Below are 20,072 nucleotides of genomic sequence, written 5' to 3'. Positions count from 1 at the left end.
CAATCAAGACTACTTTTTTCTCAATAACAATTGATACAGAAGTCTCCTTATCTTTGAAAGTGGAGATTACTATTGGGTTTCATATATTAATTTTGATCTGTGGTTATCACATGAAATATAGTGATTATTGTATATTGTTTACAGATTCTGAACTGTCTAGAAAAGAATGGTCTGGAACTTCAGGGTATTTTAAGAATCTGCGGGTCACAGGCACGAATGAAGGTAGAGTATTTCTAATATACTAGGATGCACGGCTGGCACTACAACTCAGGATACCATTGTTCCTTTATAATGTAAGATTTCTGAAATTTTGTTTGGCTGAAATCCAATTTTAATGAAAAGTCATATTGGTAAAGCTGATCACAAACCTTTAGATTAGTAGCCAGTGGTGGATCTGCCACTTACCAAATATGTCAATGGGCACAGCAAGACATCTCCTCTTAAAAGAAAAATGGACTAACTGGTGTAGTGATGAGATTGCTAAATTATGAGGTCACTTGAGGCTTGTAAGCTCCAATGCAAAATCTCCAACTGGGCTCAAAACTATTACAGGTGTTGGCTTTGTCACATGGGCCAAAGGGACCTTATGGGTCTTCTTAAGCTTCAGGACCCAAGTGCGGTTATAAAGCCTGTACTAACTATAGGTACACCCCTGGTTCCCATCATGGGCTGGCTGCCTGTTTCAATAAGTCAATTGTGTGTGTGTGTGTGTGTGTATCTACTTTGTCCTCATATGAGTGTGTGTGTTATATATGTGTCAGATGATAATTTCATTATTTTGTTGTTTCATTTTTTTCTTTTTGTTCTCTTTAGTCCTTACAGCAGCGTCTAGAGAAAAATTTCTATGCTGGCCTCTTCTCCTGGGATGAAGTTAATCCGCATGATGCTGCTGGCCTTCTGAAGCTCTTCCTTCGAGAGCTGCCTGCCCCATTGCTTACTGCTGAATATCTACCTGCCTTCACTGCTGTACAGAGTGAGTTTTACCTTTTTGTGTCTTCCCATATTTTTTGATTGTGTGTTCTTGTGAGCGGGGCACTGCTGCTGAATTGTAATGGGTGATTTTATTCGTCTATGCGTATCGAAGATTAATATCCTCCTTCAGGGCAAAAATCACATTACCGGTAGGTACAAACCGTCAGGCATATACACAGGGCCGTATTTGGCATTCATGCTGCCTTAGGCACTTTAAGTTGTAACGCCCCCTACTGGTAAGGCTGCTTTCACACTTGCGTTGTTATGCATCCGTCACAATCAGTTGTGTGACTTATACAACGGATGCGTTGCAGATAGTGGCACAACTGATGTGAATGATGCTGCAAAACAACGATCCGTTGGTTTGGTTTTTTTTTTACTGTTTTACCAGCGGCTGGCTACTGTGAATGATCAGCTGATCACCCAGCGGCCGGCCGCTGGACGATCACCTGATTGTTCACAGTAGCCGAGTGAACAGATGATCGCTCTCAAAATCCAGCCGCCGGGCAATCAGCTGATCGTTCGGCCGCCAAGAGAGAGAGAGAGAAACATTGATTTCAATTATTAAACACAAGAACTGAGCATGCGCAGTAGAAAAAAAAAAGGATTCCGACGCTCAAAAAATGCTATATGCTGCGTTCCTATGTTTGTACATAACTACATCACAAGAACAACCATCAGTACATGAATACATCACCAGGACAATTGTCAGTACAGAAATACAGCCTGAGAACAACCGTCATTACATGACACATCACCAATGTTATACAGTGATCACGTTCAATGTCAGGTTAACCCCTATCATATAAACTTGTATACCTTAACAAAGGTAAGGAGATGATTGAAATTGTTGTTACCGACTATCATCAAACTAGGTACCACAGTACTGATTAGTTGCTAGTAGCTGCACTAGTAAACATGTAAAGAGTAACTTAAAGGTTTGGTCCGAAGGCAAAGTAATTTACATTCAAAATCCCAATCTATTTAGTGCCAAAATATAATTTTATTTTTTTTTTTAATATACTTGCATTAATAATTTCCTATCCTGTCCCTTGATGATGCTTCATTTCAGGGAGGGGCAAAGGCTGTGGCAGTGACTGCAGCCTCCACCCCATGATAACGTTTCTTTCAAGTATCCCAGCATGCACCATGCTCTAGGATTCTCAAAAGAAGGGTCATCAAAAAGGTCCATTAATTCTTAGGGGCAGGGCTGTATTTTGCCTTCGTGCTGCCCTAGGCACTTTAAGTGGTCGCGCCCCTTAGTGACAACGTAGCACTGAGTTTTCGCACACGACATCTGTTTAAGGCAGATCTACTCTGTAAAACACTTTAAAAAGTATCAATGAGAAACGAAGGGCACTAACCCCCCCCCCAATGGGAATCACCACAGGCACAGCAAAACAGCATGAGTATAAAATATTCCCACCACACCGTCCCCACTTATATACTGTGACTGTCACACTGCCCCTAATATACTACACACCCTGCCCTCCCTTATAAATTATACCCATCACACCTTCCTCAATTATGAAATATGATCTGCACATTGACCTCACATCATGTTGCCCCCTCCTCACAATGTCCCATGCATGCTGCCCCCTCCTCACAATGTCCCATGCATGCTGCCCCCTCCTCACAATGTCCCATGCATGCTGCTCCCTCCTCAGTGTCCCATGCATGCTGCCCCCTCCTCACAATGTCCCATGCATGCTGCCCCCTCCTCACAGTGTCCCATGCATGCTGCCCCCTCCTCACAATGTCCCATGCATGCTGCCCCCTCCTCACAATGTCCCATGCATGCTGCCCCCTCCTCACAATGTCCCATGCATGCTGCCCCCTCCTCACAATGTCCCATGCATGCTTCCCCCTCCTCACAATGTCCCATGCATGCTGCCCCCTCCTCACAGTGTCCCGTGCATGCTGCCTCTCTCCATGAGCTCCTAATGCTGCCTTCCTTTTTTCCATAATGACACCTCCATGCTGCCCCACTCATCATACTAAGACCACCACACTAGCGCTTATGCTGAGACTGAGACACACACACACACACACACACACACACACTACCCCACTCTTGATATTGACTCCCCTACATTGTTCCACTCCATACTGAGCCCACACATGCTGCCACTTCTCCATAATGAGCTCCCAATGCTGCCCCCCTCTTATTCTGAGTCCTTACACTCCCCCCCCCCCCATCGATAGTGTCATTGCTCTATCCCTCAACCCTTGTCCTCTGTCTCTAGCATTGGCCCCTCTCTCTCATTCCCCCAGCAGCAGCCTCTCTCCCCCCGCCTCCAGCAGCAGCCTCTCCCCCAGCATCAGCCTCTCTCCCCCCAGCCTCCCCCAGCATCAGCCTCTCTCCCCCCAGCCTCCCTCAGCATCAGCCTCCCTGCTCCCAGCTTACCCCAGCATCAGCTTCTCTCCTCCCAGCCTCCCCCAGCATGAGCCTCCTCCAGCATCAGCCTCTCTCCTCCCAGCCTCCCCCAGCATGAGCCTCCTCCAGCATCAGCCTCTCTCCTCCCAGCCTCCCCCAGCATCAGCCTCCCTGCTCCCAGCCTCCCCCAGCATCAGCCTCCCTGCTCCCAGCCTCCCCCAGCATCAGCCTCCCTCCTCCCAGCCTCCCCCAGCATCAGCCTCCCTCCTCCCAGCCTCCCCCAGCATGAGCCTCCTCCAGCATCAGCCTCTCTCCTCCCAGCCTCCCCCAGCATGAGCCTCCTCCAGCATCAGCCTCCCTCCTCCCAGCCTCCCAGCCCCCCTCCTCCAAGCCTCCCCCAGCATCAGCCTCCCAGCCTCCCTGAGCATCAGCCTCCCTCCTCCAAGCCTCCGCCTCCCCCTCCCAGCCTCCCCCAGCATCAGCCTCTCTCCTCCCAGCCTCCCCCAGCATCAGCCTCCCTGCTCGCAGCTTCCCCCAGCATCAGCCTCCCTGCTCCCAGCTTCCCCAGTATCAGCCTCCCTCCTCCCAGCCTCAGCCTCTCAGCCTCTCTCTCTCCCCCCAGCCTCCCCCCAGCCTCCCTCTCCCCCCCAGCCTCCCCCAGCATCAGCCTCTCTCCTCTCAGCCTCTCTCTCCCCCCAGCCTCCCCCCCAGCTTTAGCCTCTCTCTCCCCCCAGCCTCAGCCTCTCTCTCCCCCCAGCCTCTCCCCCCAGCCTCTCCCCCCAGCCTCAGCCTCTCTCCCCCCAGCCTCTCCCCCCAGCCTCAGCCTCTCTCCCCCCAGCCTCTCCCCCCAGCCTCAGCCTCTCTCCCCCCAGCCTCTCCCCCCAGCCTCAGCCTCTCTCCCCCCAGCCTCAGCTAATCACAGTTAGCACAGGCATTTCTGAGTATGCAGTGCGCCCCTCCCCCATCACATAGAAATGCCTGTGCTTACTGCTAATTGTGAGTATGCATGCAGTGCACCCCTCCCCCCATCACATACAGTTAGCACAGGCATTTCTGAGTATGCAGTGCGCCCCTCCCCCATCACATAGAAATGCCTGTGCTTACTGCTAATTGTGAGTATGCATGCAGTGCGCCCCTCCCCCCATCACATACAATTAGCAGTAAGCACAGGCATTTCTGAGTATGCAGTGCGCCCCTCCCCCCATCACATACAATTAGCAGTAAGCACAGGCATTTCTGAGTATGCAGTGCGCCCCTCTCCCCATCACATACAATTAGCAGTAAGCACAGGCATTTCTATGTGATGGGGAGAGGGGCGCACTGCATACTCAGAAATGCCTGTGCTAACTGTATGTGATGGGGGGAGGGGTGCACTGCATGATGCAGTGCACCCCTCCCTCCATCACATACAGTTAGCACAGGCATTTCTGAGTATGCAGTGCTCCCGTCCCCCCCATCCCATACAGTTAGCAGTAAAGCCCCCCCTTCACATATAGACAGCTTATTACCTGCTCCGGACCCGGTGATTATCCTCCAGACGTCACACTGGTGCCTGCTGTGAGCTCTGCACAGGTTTGGATGTCCCAGCTCTTGGCAAGAAGCTGATTGGAGCGCGCGTGTTGTGACCCCGGAAATGCAGCTGTCGGCAGTTCCGGGTTCAATCAGCTCCCTGTGCCCGTTGCCTGCAGTGTATTTGTATCCGCTTTAAAGACGCGGATACATACAAATCAATAGAGGGGCGCCCAACACAACATCCCCCTTTACCCCGACCCCCCCCCCCCCCCCCCCCGCGAAAAGACTGCGGATTTAGTGGGACAGGTAAAAAAAAAAATAATAATTTTTTTTTTTTTTTTTTGCTGCTAGAAGGCGCTGCCCCCCCGCATCGCGCCGCCCTAGGCACCGGACCACAGGTGCCTAGTGGTAAATACGGCCCTGCTTAGGGGTACTTTACACACTACGACATCGCAAGCCGATTGTAGCGATGCTGAGTGCAATGTCCCCGCCCCCATCGCACATGCGATATCTTGTGATAGCTGCCGTAGCGAAAATTATTGCTACGGCAGCTTCACATGCCCTGCGACGTCGCTCTGGCCGGCGAACCATCTCCTTCCTAAGGGGACAGGTCGGGCGGCGTCACAGCGACGTCACACGGCAAATGGCCAATAGAAGCAGAGGGGCGGAGATGAGCGGGACGTAAACATCCCGCCCACCTCCTTCCTTCCTCATTGCAGCCGGGACATAGGTAAGGCGATGTTCCTCACTCCTGCAGCTTCATACACAGCGATGTGTGCTACCGCAGGAACTAGGAACAACATCGTACCAGTCACTGCAGCGACAATATGGAAATGCCCGACACTACACCGATCATACAATTTCGACACTTTTGTGCTCGTTAATCGTAGTAAAAAGGATTCACATACTCCGATGTCGACAACAACGCCAGATGTGCGTCACTTTCGATTTGACCCCACCGACATCGCAGCTGCGATGTCGTAGTGTGCAAAGTACCCCTTAGACTGGTGCAGTAATGTGTCCTGAGACTCCCATAGGTGACATGCACGGCTCAGGAGACATGACTCTGATTTTCAACTGAATCCGCGCTGCTCTGTCTGCTCTCCAGCACTTTCCTAATGGGTCTTTGGAGCAATTGTGGGGGACTCTGGACCGGGTTCCCCTCAGATCTGCTCAAAATTAATTACCCTAAAACATATAAATTAATTTCTAAAACATTAAGTCACTGCTGCGGATTATTGGTCTACCTCAACAAGCTGTCAATCACCTGATGCAGGAGCAAAATATCTGTCACCCACAAAATGCCGATCACCCTGCACAAATATTCATAATAGGGAATGTCGCCCATAGAAAAATCATACCAGGTGTGTACAGCCCATACAGAAATCATACTGGTATATACAGCCCTTAGAGAACTCATACCAAGTGTATACAGCCCATACAGAAATCATACCAGGTGTATACACCTCATACAGAAATCACACCAGGTGTATACAGTTCATACAGAAATCACACCAGGTGTATACAGCCCATACAGAAATCATACCAGGTGTATACACCTCATACAGAAATCATACCAGGTGTATACAGTTCATACAGAAATCACACCAGGTGTATACAGCCCATACAGAAATCATACCGGGTGTATACAGCCCATACAGAAATCATACCGGGTGTATACAGCTCAACTTAACGTTTGATAAAAGATTCACTTTTGTTTACGGCATAGGCCACTCCAAAAGTGCACAATGCCCCCTCACTGCAAAAAAAAATAAAAATAAATAAATAAAATAGAAGATTTTTTTGTTAGGTTACACTGTTTCTACCTGGCATGATTTTTATATGGGCTGTATTCCCTAAAAAATGTTTGTACCGTTTAATTGGCATTTGGGCTGGTGACAGACACCTCTAAATATCTTTCTTGGCCGCACATTGTCCTGTGAACACATGCTGCCAAGAACAATGCTATTCTATGTGCACAGGACGATCATGGTAAAGATCGTACTGTGCACATGAAAGTGTGGTCACAGGCTCAGCAGCTGTTAAACCATTGACCATCTGCTGGATATACAGTAGATCAGCGATCACTTAAAACCTGCATTTAGCCAATGTGTTTAGCCATCACCTGCATTTATCCAGCCTTAGATCTCGGTACCTCACAGGTCCTGGTGCCATGATGACTTCACATACATAGCTCGTCTCTGCAGACCTCCATATTCTCTGCTCTTCTGCAGCACATCACGACACACTGCCCTTAAAAATAACATGTTATTATAAAAATAATCAACCATGCTGTTCCCTAAATAAGCCCCCAAAATAAATAACTGTCCCTCACTTTAATCCCTGCACAAAAAAATGACCCCCACACTGTCTATATTATGGTACATGGCTTCCACACTGCCCCCTTTATATACCACACCGTCTCCCCTCATGAGTTACACCCACTACACCCTCCTCACTTAGGAACTACGATCTCCAAACTGTCTGCACCACATGCTGCCCCCTATTCGAACTGTCTCCCACACATTAGACTTCTACATACTGAGCCATGTTGTCCTTTCTCCATACTGAGCCCACCCCAGGCTGCCCCCTTTTCCATACTGAGCCCACCTCACGCTGCCCCCTTTTCCACAGTGATTCTACCCCGCAGGCTTCCCCCTGCCCCATACAGATCACACCCCATGTTGTGAGCCCACATAGAGCCAACTACATGCACCCCCTTTATCATACAGAGCGCTCCCTCTGCTACTGCCCCCGACCCATAGAGATCCCCCTCCATGCACCCCCTTTTCCTATAGAAGAGCGTTCCCTATGCTGCTGCCCCCTGCCCCATAGAGATCCCCCTCCATGCACCCCCTTTTCCCATACAGAGCGCTCCCTATGCTGCTAGCACTGTCACATAGAGATCCCTCTCCATGCACCCCCTTTTCCTATATAGAGCGCTCCCTATGCTGCCCCTTCCCCATAGAGATCCCCCTCCATGCACCTCCTTTCCTATACAGCGCGCTCCCTATGGCTGCTGCCCCTGCCCCATAGAGATCCCCCTCCATGCACACCCTTTCCTATATAGAGCGCCCCCTATTGCTGCTGCCCCCTGCCCCATAGAGATCCCCCTCCATGCACCCCCTTTCCTATATAGAGCACCCCCTATGGCTGCTGCCCCTCCCCCATAGAGATCCCCCTCCATGCACACCCTTTTCTATATAGAGCGCCCCCTATGGCTGCTGCCCCATAGAGATCCCCCTCCATGCACCCCCTTTCCTATACAGCGCGCCCCCTATGGCTGCTGCCACTGCCCCACACAGATTACACTTCATGCACCTCCTTTTCCCATAGAGAGCGCTCCCTATGGCTGCTGCCCCTGTCCCATGCAGATTACACCCCGCCGGCTACCGCCGCTATCTTCGGCTCTACAGTGCTTACCTCCCAGTCACTTCTCCTCAGTGGCACTCAGTCTACAGAGACGTCGGCAGCGGTGAGGTGACTCATCGCGCTGCCCGTGACTTCATCAGTGAGTGCGCCAGGCCAGGGAGCTGATTGCAGCTCCCGACCCCGGAAGTGCCGGCGCTCAGGGAGCAGGTACGGAGGACGATTTGCATTAGAGTTTAAGACAAATTAATCATGGGACCAACTACCCCCCCCCCCCTTTCCCCCGCAAAGACTCCGGTTTTAGTTATGAGTCTGGGGAGGGAAATTTAAAAAAAAAATTTTTTTTTTTTTTACTCTCGCTCTTGCCGCCGCCCCAGGCACCGGACATCCGGGGCCTAATGGTAAATACGGCCCTGCATATACACACACCCAAAGTAGTTGGTTTTTTTATGCATTGGATGGGTGTAAAAACGCAGCAAAATGCAGAAAAGAATTGACATGTCCATTTTTTTTTTTTCACTTCAAAAACGCAGCTTTAAAAAGAAGCTGTGTGCGGACAGCAAAAATGAAGTCACAGACTTTGCTGGGAAAGCAAAATCAACCACTTTTGAACCTAAAAACGCAATGCAAAAATGCAGTAAAAAATGCTGTGTGCGCACATAGCCTTATATTGCTTTTTAGATTTGTTTCATTGCGGGATAAGAAATCTTGGGGGAATATGCTGCCACCTGGAGGCTGACACACAGAATACATCTTGGAAAAAAGAAGCTGACTCCTCCCCACCAGGCTACACCTGGGCAGCAAACACCCAGTAATTCAGCTTAGCCCAGTGTCACTTGGAGGCAGACCTGTGTAACAGACCTGTCTTAGTCCTGATTAGGCAGGTTATGAACTAACCTTTTTCTCCTTCTCCAGGACAGAGTGGAGTGGTGTTCACCACCCTCTTTTCACCTTTGTGTGATTTCCCTGCCTTTGACCTTAATGAAGAGGAGATTGTTCTCCTTTCTTTAGGTATTTCGCGTCTCATCTTCCAGTGAGGTTCTTACACAATCTGACATAGTCAGAGCTGTACAGCTGTGTCTACCACAGCTCCATTCAGATGGTCTGTTCCCGGTATTCTCTGTCAGAGGTCAGACCACCTTTAGGGCTGCTATTGTTCTCTGGTTTCAATCTGCAAATGCAGAAGGTCTTTCTCAGCTAAGGCGCCTCTTCCAAGGCTTGACTCTCTTCCCCAGTGGGGTGGAAGTGAAGAAATGGGCTGACCTTGGGCCACATGGGCACCGCTCTCCTTCGAAAAGGAGATTTTGTGTGTGGACATGGCTTTAGTCAGGGTGCATGACACGTACTGTTTCTGGCAGGTGCTAATTACCCTTGCTGCCAGTCGTCTATGCTGTTGGGTAGTAAGATACACAACACCAGGGTTGACTTGGCCAACCAATTTTTTGTTTACTTTTATTTTTCACACCATTTATGACAGACATGGTCTTGTTTTTGCTCTCTGTGGGGTACTACTCTTCATTCTGTCCCTCAGTATGTAGGACCTCATCCTCAATTCTCCAGGGTCTGTGTCTCCTTCCACCTAATACTGCACACATTCGTCTGCTTCTGGGCCACGATGGCTTCTCTAGCCAGACAACTCCCTAAGCCTGCCAGGGTGAGCTGTAGACTCTGGACCTTTTTAGAGGATACCTCAGGGTTCCCTGACTAGCCCTAGCACCAAGGCCACATAACCCACTTCTCGACTGACTCTACCTCTGGAGCTCCCTCTCCTAACCATGCCTTGCCATCTATCACTTCTCCCTTTTACTACTTTAACCCTATCTTTTCTAACAGCTCTTCTAAAACTCTACCGCCAGCTTACCTGACCGCTAGATGGCAGCATTTATTAACACGATGCAGTCCTAACTCTCCTACATTCGGAACCTACTCTTCTCAAAAAACATATAAATATCAACAACTGTATTTATAATATTCAACAGTAATACATAAGACATAGCACAGTTACATCATGGGGCACTGCCCACCTATTACAGAAGCCTCTTGGGTCTTGGCCTCCAGGTTTGTGTTTTTCTATTCCATAGTGCCAATATTTAGCCTTCTGTCCACATCATTGTACCTTTTCATCTATCGATGCAAGTCCTAGCAGAAGGGTACTCCAAGCAACAGTTGCTTGGATCATAACCTGAGAAATTGTGATTCATCCTTCTGTAGTTCTAGTTTTTATTCTCCCATCCTAGGTAAACTCTTTGTATTGTGTATGATTTTTTTTTTCTTTTAAGGATTGTTTTACTGTATTATATAATGGAGAAACTAAAAGCTTTTGTCTTTTTTGAATAGAAATCACTGACTTAAAGCAAAGACTCCAAGCTCTGAACCTCCTTATCTTGGTGCTTCCGGAAGCAAACCGCAGCACCTTAAAGGTAGCATGCTTTTATATTTTATTGTAAAAGTCTGTCCTTGATCTATTCACTCAGCAGCTATACAGTGTGTGTTCTGGAGATTCAATTTTTTTTTTATACAGAATTAATTTTATTTGGGTCAATAAAACACCACTTTCTAACATGTTCAAAATAAAGTTGCAAACTTATTCTAATTTCTTCAATGATCAGAGGACCTGTCTGCTCTCTTGACGTGTTTAATTTCATAATGAAGTAACAATTCTGGAGCATCTTTGCCAAGATCTTGCATTGTGCCATTCCTCTATTATTCCTTCTAGAAATGTACGGTATATACAAATAGACAATTAAGTGTTACCATTTGGGGATATGTCCTTACAGTCTGACACTGTCCAATCAAATACCCACTTTGACAAGGAAGACTTGATTTTACCCAGGAAGAATAACAAGTGAACAGAGTAATAAAACATTTTGACCAAAAATCCTCCAGAAATGTTTTTTTTGAGGGGTGGAATAAAAGTATTATAGATCTTCTTTAAAGTGAATGAGTAATAATTTCTTTGTTGTAAAATGTATTTTTGTGCAGTTACATTTAATAACCATACCATCTTTATTCCTTTGGCTTGTAGGCATTGCTGGAGTTTCTCCGTAAAGTGGTTTCTCATGAAAAACGTAATCTTATGTCGTTGTGGAACATTGCCACCATCATGGCACCTAATCTGTTTCTCTATAGAGGGAGCAGTGGCAGGAGCCAAGAAGGTGGAGAGAAACAGCAGGCAGAGGGGGTGGCTGGCCTGGTCATGGCCATGGTACACTACCAAGACCTGTTATGGACAGTGAGTTACTTTTTAGTTTATGAATGTATACTGCTATAGTCATATAACTTGACCAATATTATACTTTTTTATATATCAAGTTTATGAAGTTTCACGTATATAAAAATATATTTTATGTCTTGCATATAAAAATGTGTAAGACTTTGCCATGCTCAGAGGTCAACCACATACATTAACACCGTTGAGCTTACATAATCCTTTGTTTAGCAAGGTCACTGCATCCTATCACCATTACTAATATAGAAGTAGGTTTTTATTTCTATACACATGTTCTGCAACTACAGGGCTAGGACTCTATCTCACAGGAGCCCACAATTTTACAAAAGAACAGTTCAAGAGAATGTTCATATTTCATTTCTCAGATTTGATTTAGCAGCCTCTGTGCTGTGGTTCGTTTTCCTGGCTACTGAGCTATTATAGTCCGTTTCGGTCACTGTCCTGGTGCTGAACACTTTTATTTGTGTCTTCATTGCCTTTCTGCCAACAAGTGTTTTCTTTGCTGTAATTGAATCTGATCTATCTCCCGGCGGGTATAACTATTTAATCTTCCATGGGCTTCCATGTCTCACCGGGGATATGTCTAAAGTTGATTCTGCTTGGATCTACCGCCTGTTAGTTTTCTGTTTCTCCTAGCAGATTATAGGTTTTGGTTTACCTTATTATGTGGAACCCTGGATGGCAGCTTAGGAAGGAAAGCTCTGAGTGGTCATCTGAGGCATCCAGTTAGGCTTGTTTCAGTGCACGGGTCTTTAGAGACGGTGCATCTGGGACCGCTAGTCTTTATAAGAACCAGGCGGGTCAAGTGTAGTAGCTTTTAAATAAAGCAGAGGTCACTAACCTTTATGTGCTTGAGAGCCACATTCACCTCTGAGAGGTGGTCGCGAGCCACATTTAACTCCCGCCACTCTCACTGTAGTGGCACCCAGAGCCCCCATTACCGGTATACTGTAATGACAGCCAAAGCTTTTCTATAGAAATCACACAGTATAACAAGATCCAAGGGCTCCTACCCTACCCACATTTAGATGGGCACCTCTATGTGGGGATACTTACAAAAGTCACTATCTAGAGACCTGCTGTTCATAGCTGTTTGCTAGACCTGATGCTTATGCACCAAGCTGGAAGACAGTCGTGAACCACACAGAAGAAACACAGAGAAACACGTGGCTCCCGAGCTACAGGTTGGGGATCCCTGAATTAAAGTAAGACCTTTTTATTTTACGTTCTTTACCATGTGTGCACCTTAGTGCACATAACACTTATACTAGATGAAAGGAGAATGCTTTTTGGATTTTTTTATTAATATACGGTAAGTGACAACAGAGGCAGGTTGTGAGCTATAGAAGGTGGAAGTAAATTCTCGGAGTCCATGTTTTCTAGGCGCGCTTGAAAAATGAGAATCCACAGAAAGTGGTAAAACCATTTGGTATTATTTAGCCTAGTATATTGTCATTATTTAGGAATTGAATGGAGTATTGTCGGTGTTGGTATTATATGACAGTATTATGGGCTGACATTATGAGAAGATCAGTGGGGTTTCCTTGCCCATAGCCCCACTTTCTATAAATATAATTTGCTGCTGCTTTGACCGAAATTCTATTTTAATGGAAGTTGAAAATGATTGTGTGGCTTTGGTTTAGTGTTGTCTATTTCTGCATTTGCATTTATGCTGTTGCATTTATATTTTCTCAGGTACCCACCTTCTTACTCTCTCAGGTCCGAAAGCTAAATGAGAGCAGTAAGAGATCCAATGAACGGCGACTTCTCAATTTCCTTCGCAAAATCAACATTGATAAGGAAAGGCCAGAGAAAAGTCACACAGAGGTGGGTAGATGTTTCAGGGGCTCCACAAGGGCACATATTATGTTGTTACAGTGTTTGCACATTTTGTCTGGTAGTTGGACATACTGGCAAGATGCAAAATACATATAGATAGATAGATATATTCCACTTTATTGTTTATACGTGCATCAAGCACCAGATACTTACATGGTCTTCATCATGTCTCCCACGAGTATTGTCACTTAGCTTTCCCAGATTTCAGACGCTGAATTTGACTCCGTCCTATTCATTAGAATGGGATTTTCAGAAATCCATATACAGTACATGATGCAGAAATAGCCCCAATCAAATGTATTTTGAGTCCCAAGATATTTCTGCAACAAATCTGTTGCTTATAAATATATATATACCCTTTTTAGTCGACAACACAGGGCTCCATTGTCATAATACGTCATCGCTAGACTGATTAGGCCAAGTCCAGCACTGAAGGTATCAACTTCTTGATCGGATCAACACTCCTAAGCCATCTATAGGGGCATGTAGATCATTGGAAGCTAAATAAAATACCTTCATAGTATCATAGTATCATAGTTTTTAAGGTTGAAGGGAGACTCTAAGTCCATCTAGTTCAACCCGTAGCCTAACATGTTGATCCAGAGGAAGGCAAAAAAAAACCCCAATGTGGCAAACAAGTTCCAATGAGGAAAAAATTTCCTTCCTGACTCCACATCCGGCAATCAGACTAGTTCCCTGGATCAATACCCTGTCATAAAATCTAATATACATAACTGGTAATATTACATTTTTCAAGAAAGGCGTCCAGGCTCTGCTTAAATGTTAGTAGTGAATCACTCATTACAACATCATGCGGCAGAGAGTTCCATAGTCTCACTGCTCGTACAGTAAAGAATCCTCGTCTATGATTAAACCTTCTTTCCTCAAGACGTAGCGGATGCCCCCGTGTTCCAGTCGCAGGCCTAGGTGTAAAAAGATCTTTGGAAAGGTCTCTGTACTGTCCCCTCATATATTTATACATTGTGATTAGATCTCCCCTAAGCCTTCGTTTTTCCAAACTAAATAACCCCAACCTTGATATCTTGATCCTATTGACAGATTCCCTGTAAGAGAAATTGCCACAGAGAGACATGACAGTAGCTGTAGCAATAGGTGTGCAGAGGATGCAGTCATATCTATGCCCTGTTATTTTAAGGAATCCACAGAAAACACACAAGAAAAAGGGGCCCCATTACAGATTTAGATGTTACTCTGGGGTTTGAGTTACTTCTCTGGCACTAATAATACTATACAACGATAGAACCCATTGAATGACCCTTGAATTTTAAACTAGTAGAGAAAGCATTAAGCTGGGGTCACACTAAACGACAGCGACAACGACGTCGCTGTTACGTCACCATTTTCTGTGACGTAGCAGCGACCTTGTAAGTCGCTGTTATGATCGCTGCTTAGCTGTCAAACACAGCAGCCGAAGCAGCGATCATAACGACACGCGTCGCTGTGCTGCAACATGTGCAGAGAGCAGGGAGCCGCGCACACTGCTTAGCGCTGGATCCTTGCTCTCCTAGCTACAGTACACATCGGGTTAATTAACCCGATGTGTACTGCAGCTACATGTGCAGAGAGCAGGAGCCGGCGCTGGCAGCGTGAGAGCGGCGGAGGCTGGTAATGAAGGTAAATATCGGGTAACCACCTTGGTTACCCGATGTTTACCTTGGCTACAGCTTACCGCAGCTGCCAGATGCCGGCTCCTGCTCCCTGCTCGCTTAATTTCGTTGCTCTCTCGCTGTCACACACAGCGATCTGTGCGTCACAGCGGGAGAGCGACGTCCAAAAAATGAAGCTGGACATTCAGCAACGAGCGCTCGACCTCACAGCAGGGGCCAGCTCGTTGCTGGATGTAACACACAGCGACAGCGACGGGACGCCGCTGCAACATCACAGAAAATGGTGACGTAGCAGCGACGTCGTTGTCGTTGTCGCTGTGTGTGACACCACCTTAAGGAATTTGAATCAATGCACTAATTACTGTTCTTGATTTTGGAGAAAAGGGGGCTGTTGGGTGCAGTCATTAGTTTAGTGGAACTAGAGCATCTAATAGATGCCCTAATGTACAACAAATGTTGAAAATTATCTTTAGCTGGTCACAATGTACAAACAATACAGCCTCAGTGCTGCATAGCGAATTAACCCCGGCTTGCTTCATTCTCATGACTTTTGTCTTTTACTATTGAATATGTGTTAAGACGATATGTTTGTTTCTGACATTCACAAATTCTAATAAAACCACCATTTTCCGTCTCTTCCTTATTCTCAGGCCTGTAAAGAAGTAAAGATTCGAGCGTCTCTATTTGTGAAGGACTCCTTGGCTGTCCAACTGAATGAGGGCACACAAGCTGCAGATGTCCTAAAGAAATTCCAGGAGCATGTGAACCATCGCAATTGGCAAATGGTCAGCACCATGGGCCTTATCAAATGGTACAACCCTTAAACTTTACACTAATAGTTACATATATCTGTAAATGTATATTACCATTTAATACACATTTTTACTTGATGCCAAGTACTTTTAGCAAAATCCTTAGTTTTATTATTCTGGACCTTCCTTGGGTTAGTAGCCATATTCTTTCTTCTGAACTCCTTTTAAGCTGATTTATGATCAAATGAAACTTCAAGGGGTCACAATTCGAGCTCAGAACATGGTTCAGAAAAACAGATAAGTTGCAAACTCTGCTGTGAAATGAGCTCATTGAAGGATTTCACTGCGAACTCATTCTGCAGTCTATGTATCATATGTGGCGCCCCTGCGGCTTCAGGCGCCACAGGGTACTGCACCTTGCCTGAGGTGCGGTATTCATCTCGCTTACTGAGGAGGTTATCACCGGTAATCACCACCAACACACTCATCCAACCATAAACTTGGGAGCTCTTCCACTGGCACTGGGCTAGGGTTGGTGCATCATGAAGTGTGGGACCTCTTGTCCACTAGTTCAGGAATCCGGGAGGCAGGGCTTCCACAGGGGAAGGTGGGAGCCATCTCACACACAACAGGCAGTTAGTATTGGAGAGCGTCCGAGTCAGGTCGGACTCCGGAACGAACAAGCAAGCAAAGACACGGATAGTTCGGGGCCCGTGGTCTGGAGCTGGAGGTTCGACCCGGGTTTTTAAGAAATAAGGGGGATCCCAGGGTTCGCGGACAGTGCAGATGGCACCCGTGACCCGTTCTACAGCCCAGGAGCTTGGGGTGGAGGGAAACCATCGAAAGGTGACGCACAGAAGGAAACACCGGCCTCGACCTCCAAAGTATCCGGGATCGGCTGAGGCCCATCACAGTGTATCCCGGCACTCCAACGGCAGTGTGTTTCCATGAGTAAAAGAACTTTAACTGCACCCTCTGTGTCGTCCTATCACTGCTGGCGCTCGCAATCTCGCGCCCATTCGCCATAGGTAACTATTTCCACCATCATCCTCTCTGGGGCCTGAGCTCTGCCTGTGGAGAGCTGCAACACCCGAGCTGCATTATCATCCGCCTCAGAGAAGTAGTCCTGCGGCAGCTAATATTGGCCACACACCACAGGTGGCGTCACGAACAACTACTCCCATCATCCCCATCTCCAGCTTTATTGACACCGCCGGGGTCACATAACCGGGAAAGACCACCACGGCAACCCAGAAGAACTGAGGCATGGTAACTGGTAACCCCAGACCCTGTGGGCGCGTCACATACATGGTTTAATTGTCGTGGGCGGAGGAGGGGACGCTGCGCTCTCCCACTGCTCGGGTCCGGCCGCTGCTGCTGCGGCTGCTCGGTGGTGGTTCGAGCGGTGGGCCGGATCCCGGGGATTCGAGCGGCCTCCTCGCCCGTGAGTGAAAAGGGTGGGGATTGATTGTGGGGATTGGATATTGTCCGTGACGCCACCCACGGTCGTGGTGATATTGGTGACACCACCGCTGCCCTGGACGGGAATCCCGGGAGCAATGACAGGGAGCAGCCTGGATGTTAGTTCTCCCCTCCGTGGGTAGGGGGTTGGTTGTCCCGGGGCCCGGTGATTGGGTAGGGATGGATTGCAGGTGGGTTACGGGGCCTGGTGAGGTGCAGGGTCGCGGGGGCAGCGCTGTGCCGCACGGCACGGTGGTACTCACTCAGCCAATGATGAGGACACAGTTCTCGGTAAAACACACGGCGGGTCCCACAGACGGCTGCGGTGTTTCTCCTCCCGGCAGGTTGATGGTGACTGCCTTTCCCTGCACCTGTGTAACGTGTATGGTTCCAATGGGTTCCCACTGGTAACCCGCTCCCGAGCTTGGATGGGTGCTGAAGGAGCCCCTTTTGCCCGCAGCCTCTGGCCCTGGGAACTTTAGCCTTGGTGGTGACTGTGTTTCCCTCTCTCGGTTGGACTGTTGCCTTCTGTCGGGACTTGGCTGCTGGGAAACCCAGGAGGTTCCCTTCACTAACAGATTTGGCAAATTCACGGCGACTCCTAGCCCTGCCGGATGGTGCTGGCTTCTCTTTGCGTACCGGTCCGGTACCGCCGGGCCACCGCCCGTCCACGGTCCTTACGGCTAGCTCCAATAGGCCACTCCTGCAGACGGTCACCACCGTCTGCCAACCTTGCTGATCTGACCGGGCCACACACCCGGACCAACTTCAGGCTGCTTAACTGCCACTTTCCTCCTTCCACTTCCACTTCCAAAACTAATCTGCCTTACTTTTCCCGCCTCCAGGACTGTGAACTCCTCGGTGGGCAGGGCCAACCGCCTGCCCCACCCCCTGGTGTGGACATCAGCCCCTGGAGGAAGGCAACAAGTGTTTTTGTCTGACTTCGGTGTGCCTGACCGGGAGTGTGGGGTGTGTTGGTGTTCTGTGATGACCTGGCTTGTCCAGGGCGCCACATAATCATGTGACCGTTTTGCTTCTATAATAACACCCTAATGCAAAAATTTCTTTTTTAGCCAAAGTTACATCTATGTAAATAAATGCACCAAAAGTGTCCAAAACCTTTTCTAAAGATTACAAGCTTTACTGCTGAGTTTTCCTCATTGGTATTTCTCATTTTCACATCACATAAATATGGAATTGTAGGGTCCATCAGATGTGCTCTTTGTTACATGAAACCTGTCAGCAGGTTTTTATACCCCCAAAGTAATGTAATCACAGGAAAGTAGTTGTAATGATGGTTTTTAGATCTTTATATACAAATTTGTGTCTCCGTTGTCTAGTAATCCATCTTCAAATTCTTATGCAAGTGTAAGCCATATAGCTCTCAAGCATATCCGCCCTTTATCTCCGCCTGCCGCTTACCTATGACTTTTTTCTGTGATGTACTACCCGGGCCAACATCTCGTGCAGGTGCCGTCATTCCAGGGGAAGGTGCATGCGCAGTAACATAGTACTTAGTTACATAGGTTGAAAATAGACCTAGGTTCATCTAATGCAACCTTCCTCCACCAATTATGCATTATTGTCACTAAATCTATAACAGACAATGTTGTGTGTAGTGAGGAAATCATCCAGCCCTTTTTTAAAAGCTGTTCTAGTATCTGACATTACTACCTCTTGTGGTAGGGCATTCCACAGTCTGACTGCCCTAACTGTAAAGAACCCTTTCCTATTTAGGTGCCGGGTTCGCCTTTATTCCACTCACACTGTATGCCCCCTGGTCCTTAGTATTGTCTTTGGAAGGAATAAATCATGTGCCAGTCCTTTGATTTGATCACACTTAGATCTCAAAACAGATCCAACTTTTCCAACCTCTCATCCTATGGGAGGCCTTCCATTCCTTGTAATAATCTAGTTGCACACCGGAGTATCCACTTCTGCACCTGCCATCCCTGGGTATGACTATCCTTGTGTGAGATCTCAGACAGGGGTCGGAGGCAGGGCAGGGCAGGTCAGGTCAGATAGACTGACATCTTGCACAGGCACCGCCAGTCCCAGGGGTGACACACGGATACGTTATCAGGATGTTATTGTGCATGCACCACCCTTGAAATGACGTCGCCTGTGCAAAATGTTGGCCAGTGGAGCAGGTCAAAGAGACTAGTGACCTGTCAATCACTTGCAGGAGGCTTGCACCAGAAGGAATAGGTGGCTGGAAAAGCAGACCAAGGCTATGTGTGGCGCCCTGGACAAGCCAGGTCGTCACAGGTACTACACCAACAAACCCCACACCCCGGCTAGGCACACCTATGTCAAACACAAATCCTTGTTGCCTTCCTCCAGGGGCTGATGTCCACACCATGGGGTGGGCCAGGCGGTTGGTCCCGCCCACCGAGGAGTTCACAGTCCTGGAGGCGGGAAAAGGAGTCAGTTTTAGTTCAGTTTTGGAGAGTGAAGTGGTAGTAGAGGAGACTGACCGTGTCCGGGTGTGTGGCCCGGGCACATACAGCAAGGTTGGCAGACGGTGACCGTCTGCAGGAGAGGCTGATTGGAGTGAACCGTAAGGACCGGGGACGGGCGGTGGCCCGCCGGTACCGGACCGGGGAGTGAAGAGAAGCCAGCACCATTCGGCAGGGCTTACGGACCCCGACCAGGCTAGGAGTCGCCGTAAAACTGGTCAAATCCGTTAGCGTAGGGAACCTCCGGGGTTTCCCAGCAGTCAAGACCCGATTGAAGGCAACAGCTCACACCGTAAAAGGGAAACACAGTCACCGCCAAGGCTACAGTTCCCAGGGCCAGAGCCTGTGGGCAAAAGGGGCTCCCTCGGCATCCATCCAAGCTGGGGAGCGGGTTACCAGTGGGGGGAGCCATTGGAACCGTAAACACAACACAGGTGCAGGGAAAGGCAGTCACCATCAACCTACCGGGAGAAG

At 48.1% G+C, this 20,072-nt stretch overlaps 1 protein-coding gene across 2 annotated transcripts in view; it reads left to right on the top strand.

Moving 5' to 3' along the window:
* Positions 1-20,072, top strand: part of ARHGAP40 (Rho GTPase activating protein 40) — a 149,169-nt gene that overhangs the window by 124,963 nt on the left and 4,134 nt on the right. For both annotated transcript variants that reach the window (XM_075347556.1, XM_075347555.1), the window contains exons 8-13: positions 145-222; positions 814-973; positions 10,568-10,650; positions 11,256-11,462; positions 13,155-13,286; positions 15,577-15,737. In XM_075347556.1, the coding sequence (XP_075203671.1) occupies positions 145-222; positions 814-973; positions 10,568-10,650; positions 11,256-11,462; positions 13,155-13,286; positions 15,577-15,737 (821 nt within the window). The remainder of the gene's footprint in view (positions 1-144; positions 223-813; positions 974-10,567; positions 10,651-11,255; positions 11,463-13,154; positions 13,287-15,576; positions 15,738-20,072) is intronic.

This window comes from Anomaloglossus baeobatrachus, chromosome 5 (genome assembly GCF_048569485.1).
Source record: "Anomaloglossus baeobatrachus isolate aAnoBae1 chromosome 5, aAnoBae1.hap1, whole genome shotgun sequence".
In the NCBI taxonomy this organism is placed as follows: Eukaryota; Metazoa; Chordata; class Amphibia; order Anura; family Aromobatidae; genus Anomaloglossus; species Anomaloglossus baeobatrachus.
Note: the sequence above shows the minus strand (reverse complement) of the source record. Positions and strands in the feature narration are given on the sequence as shown.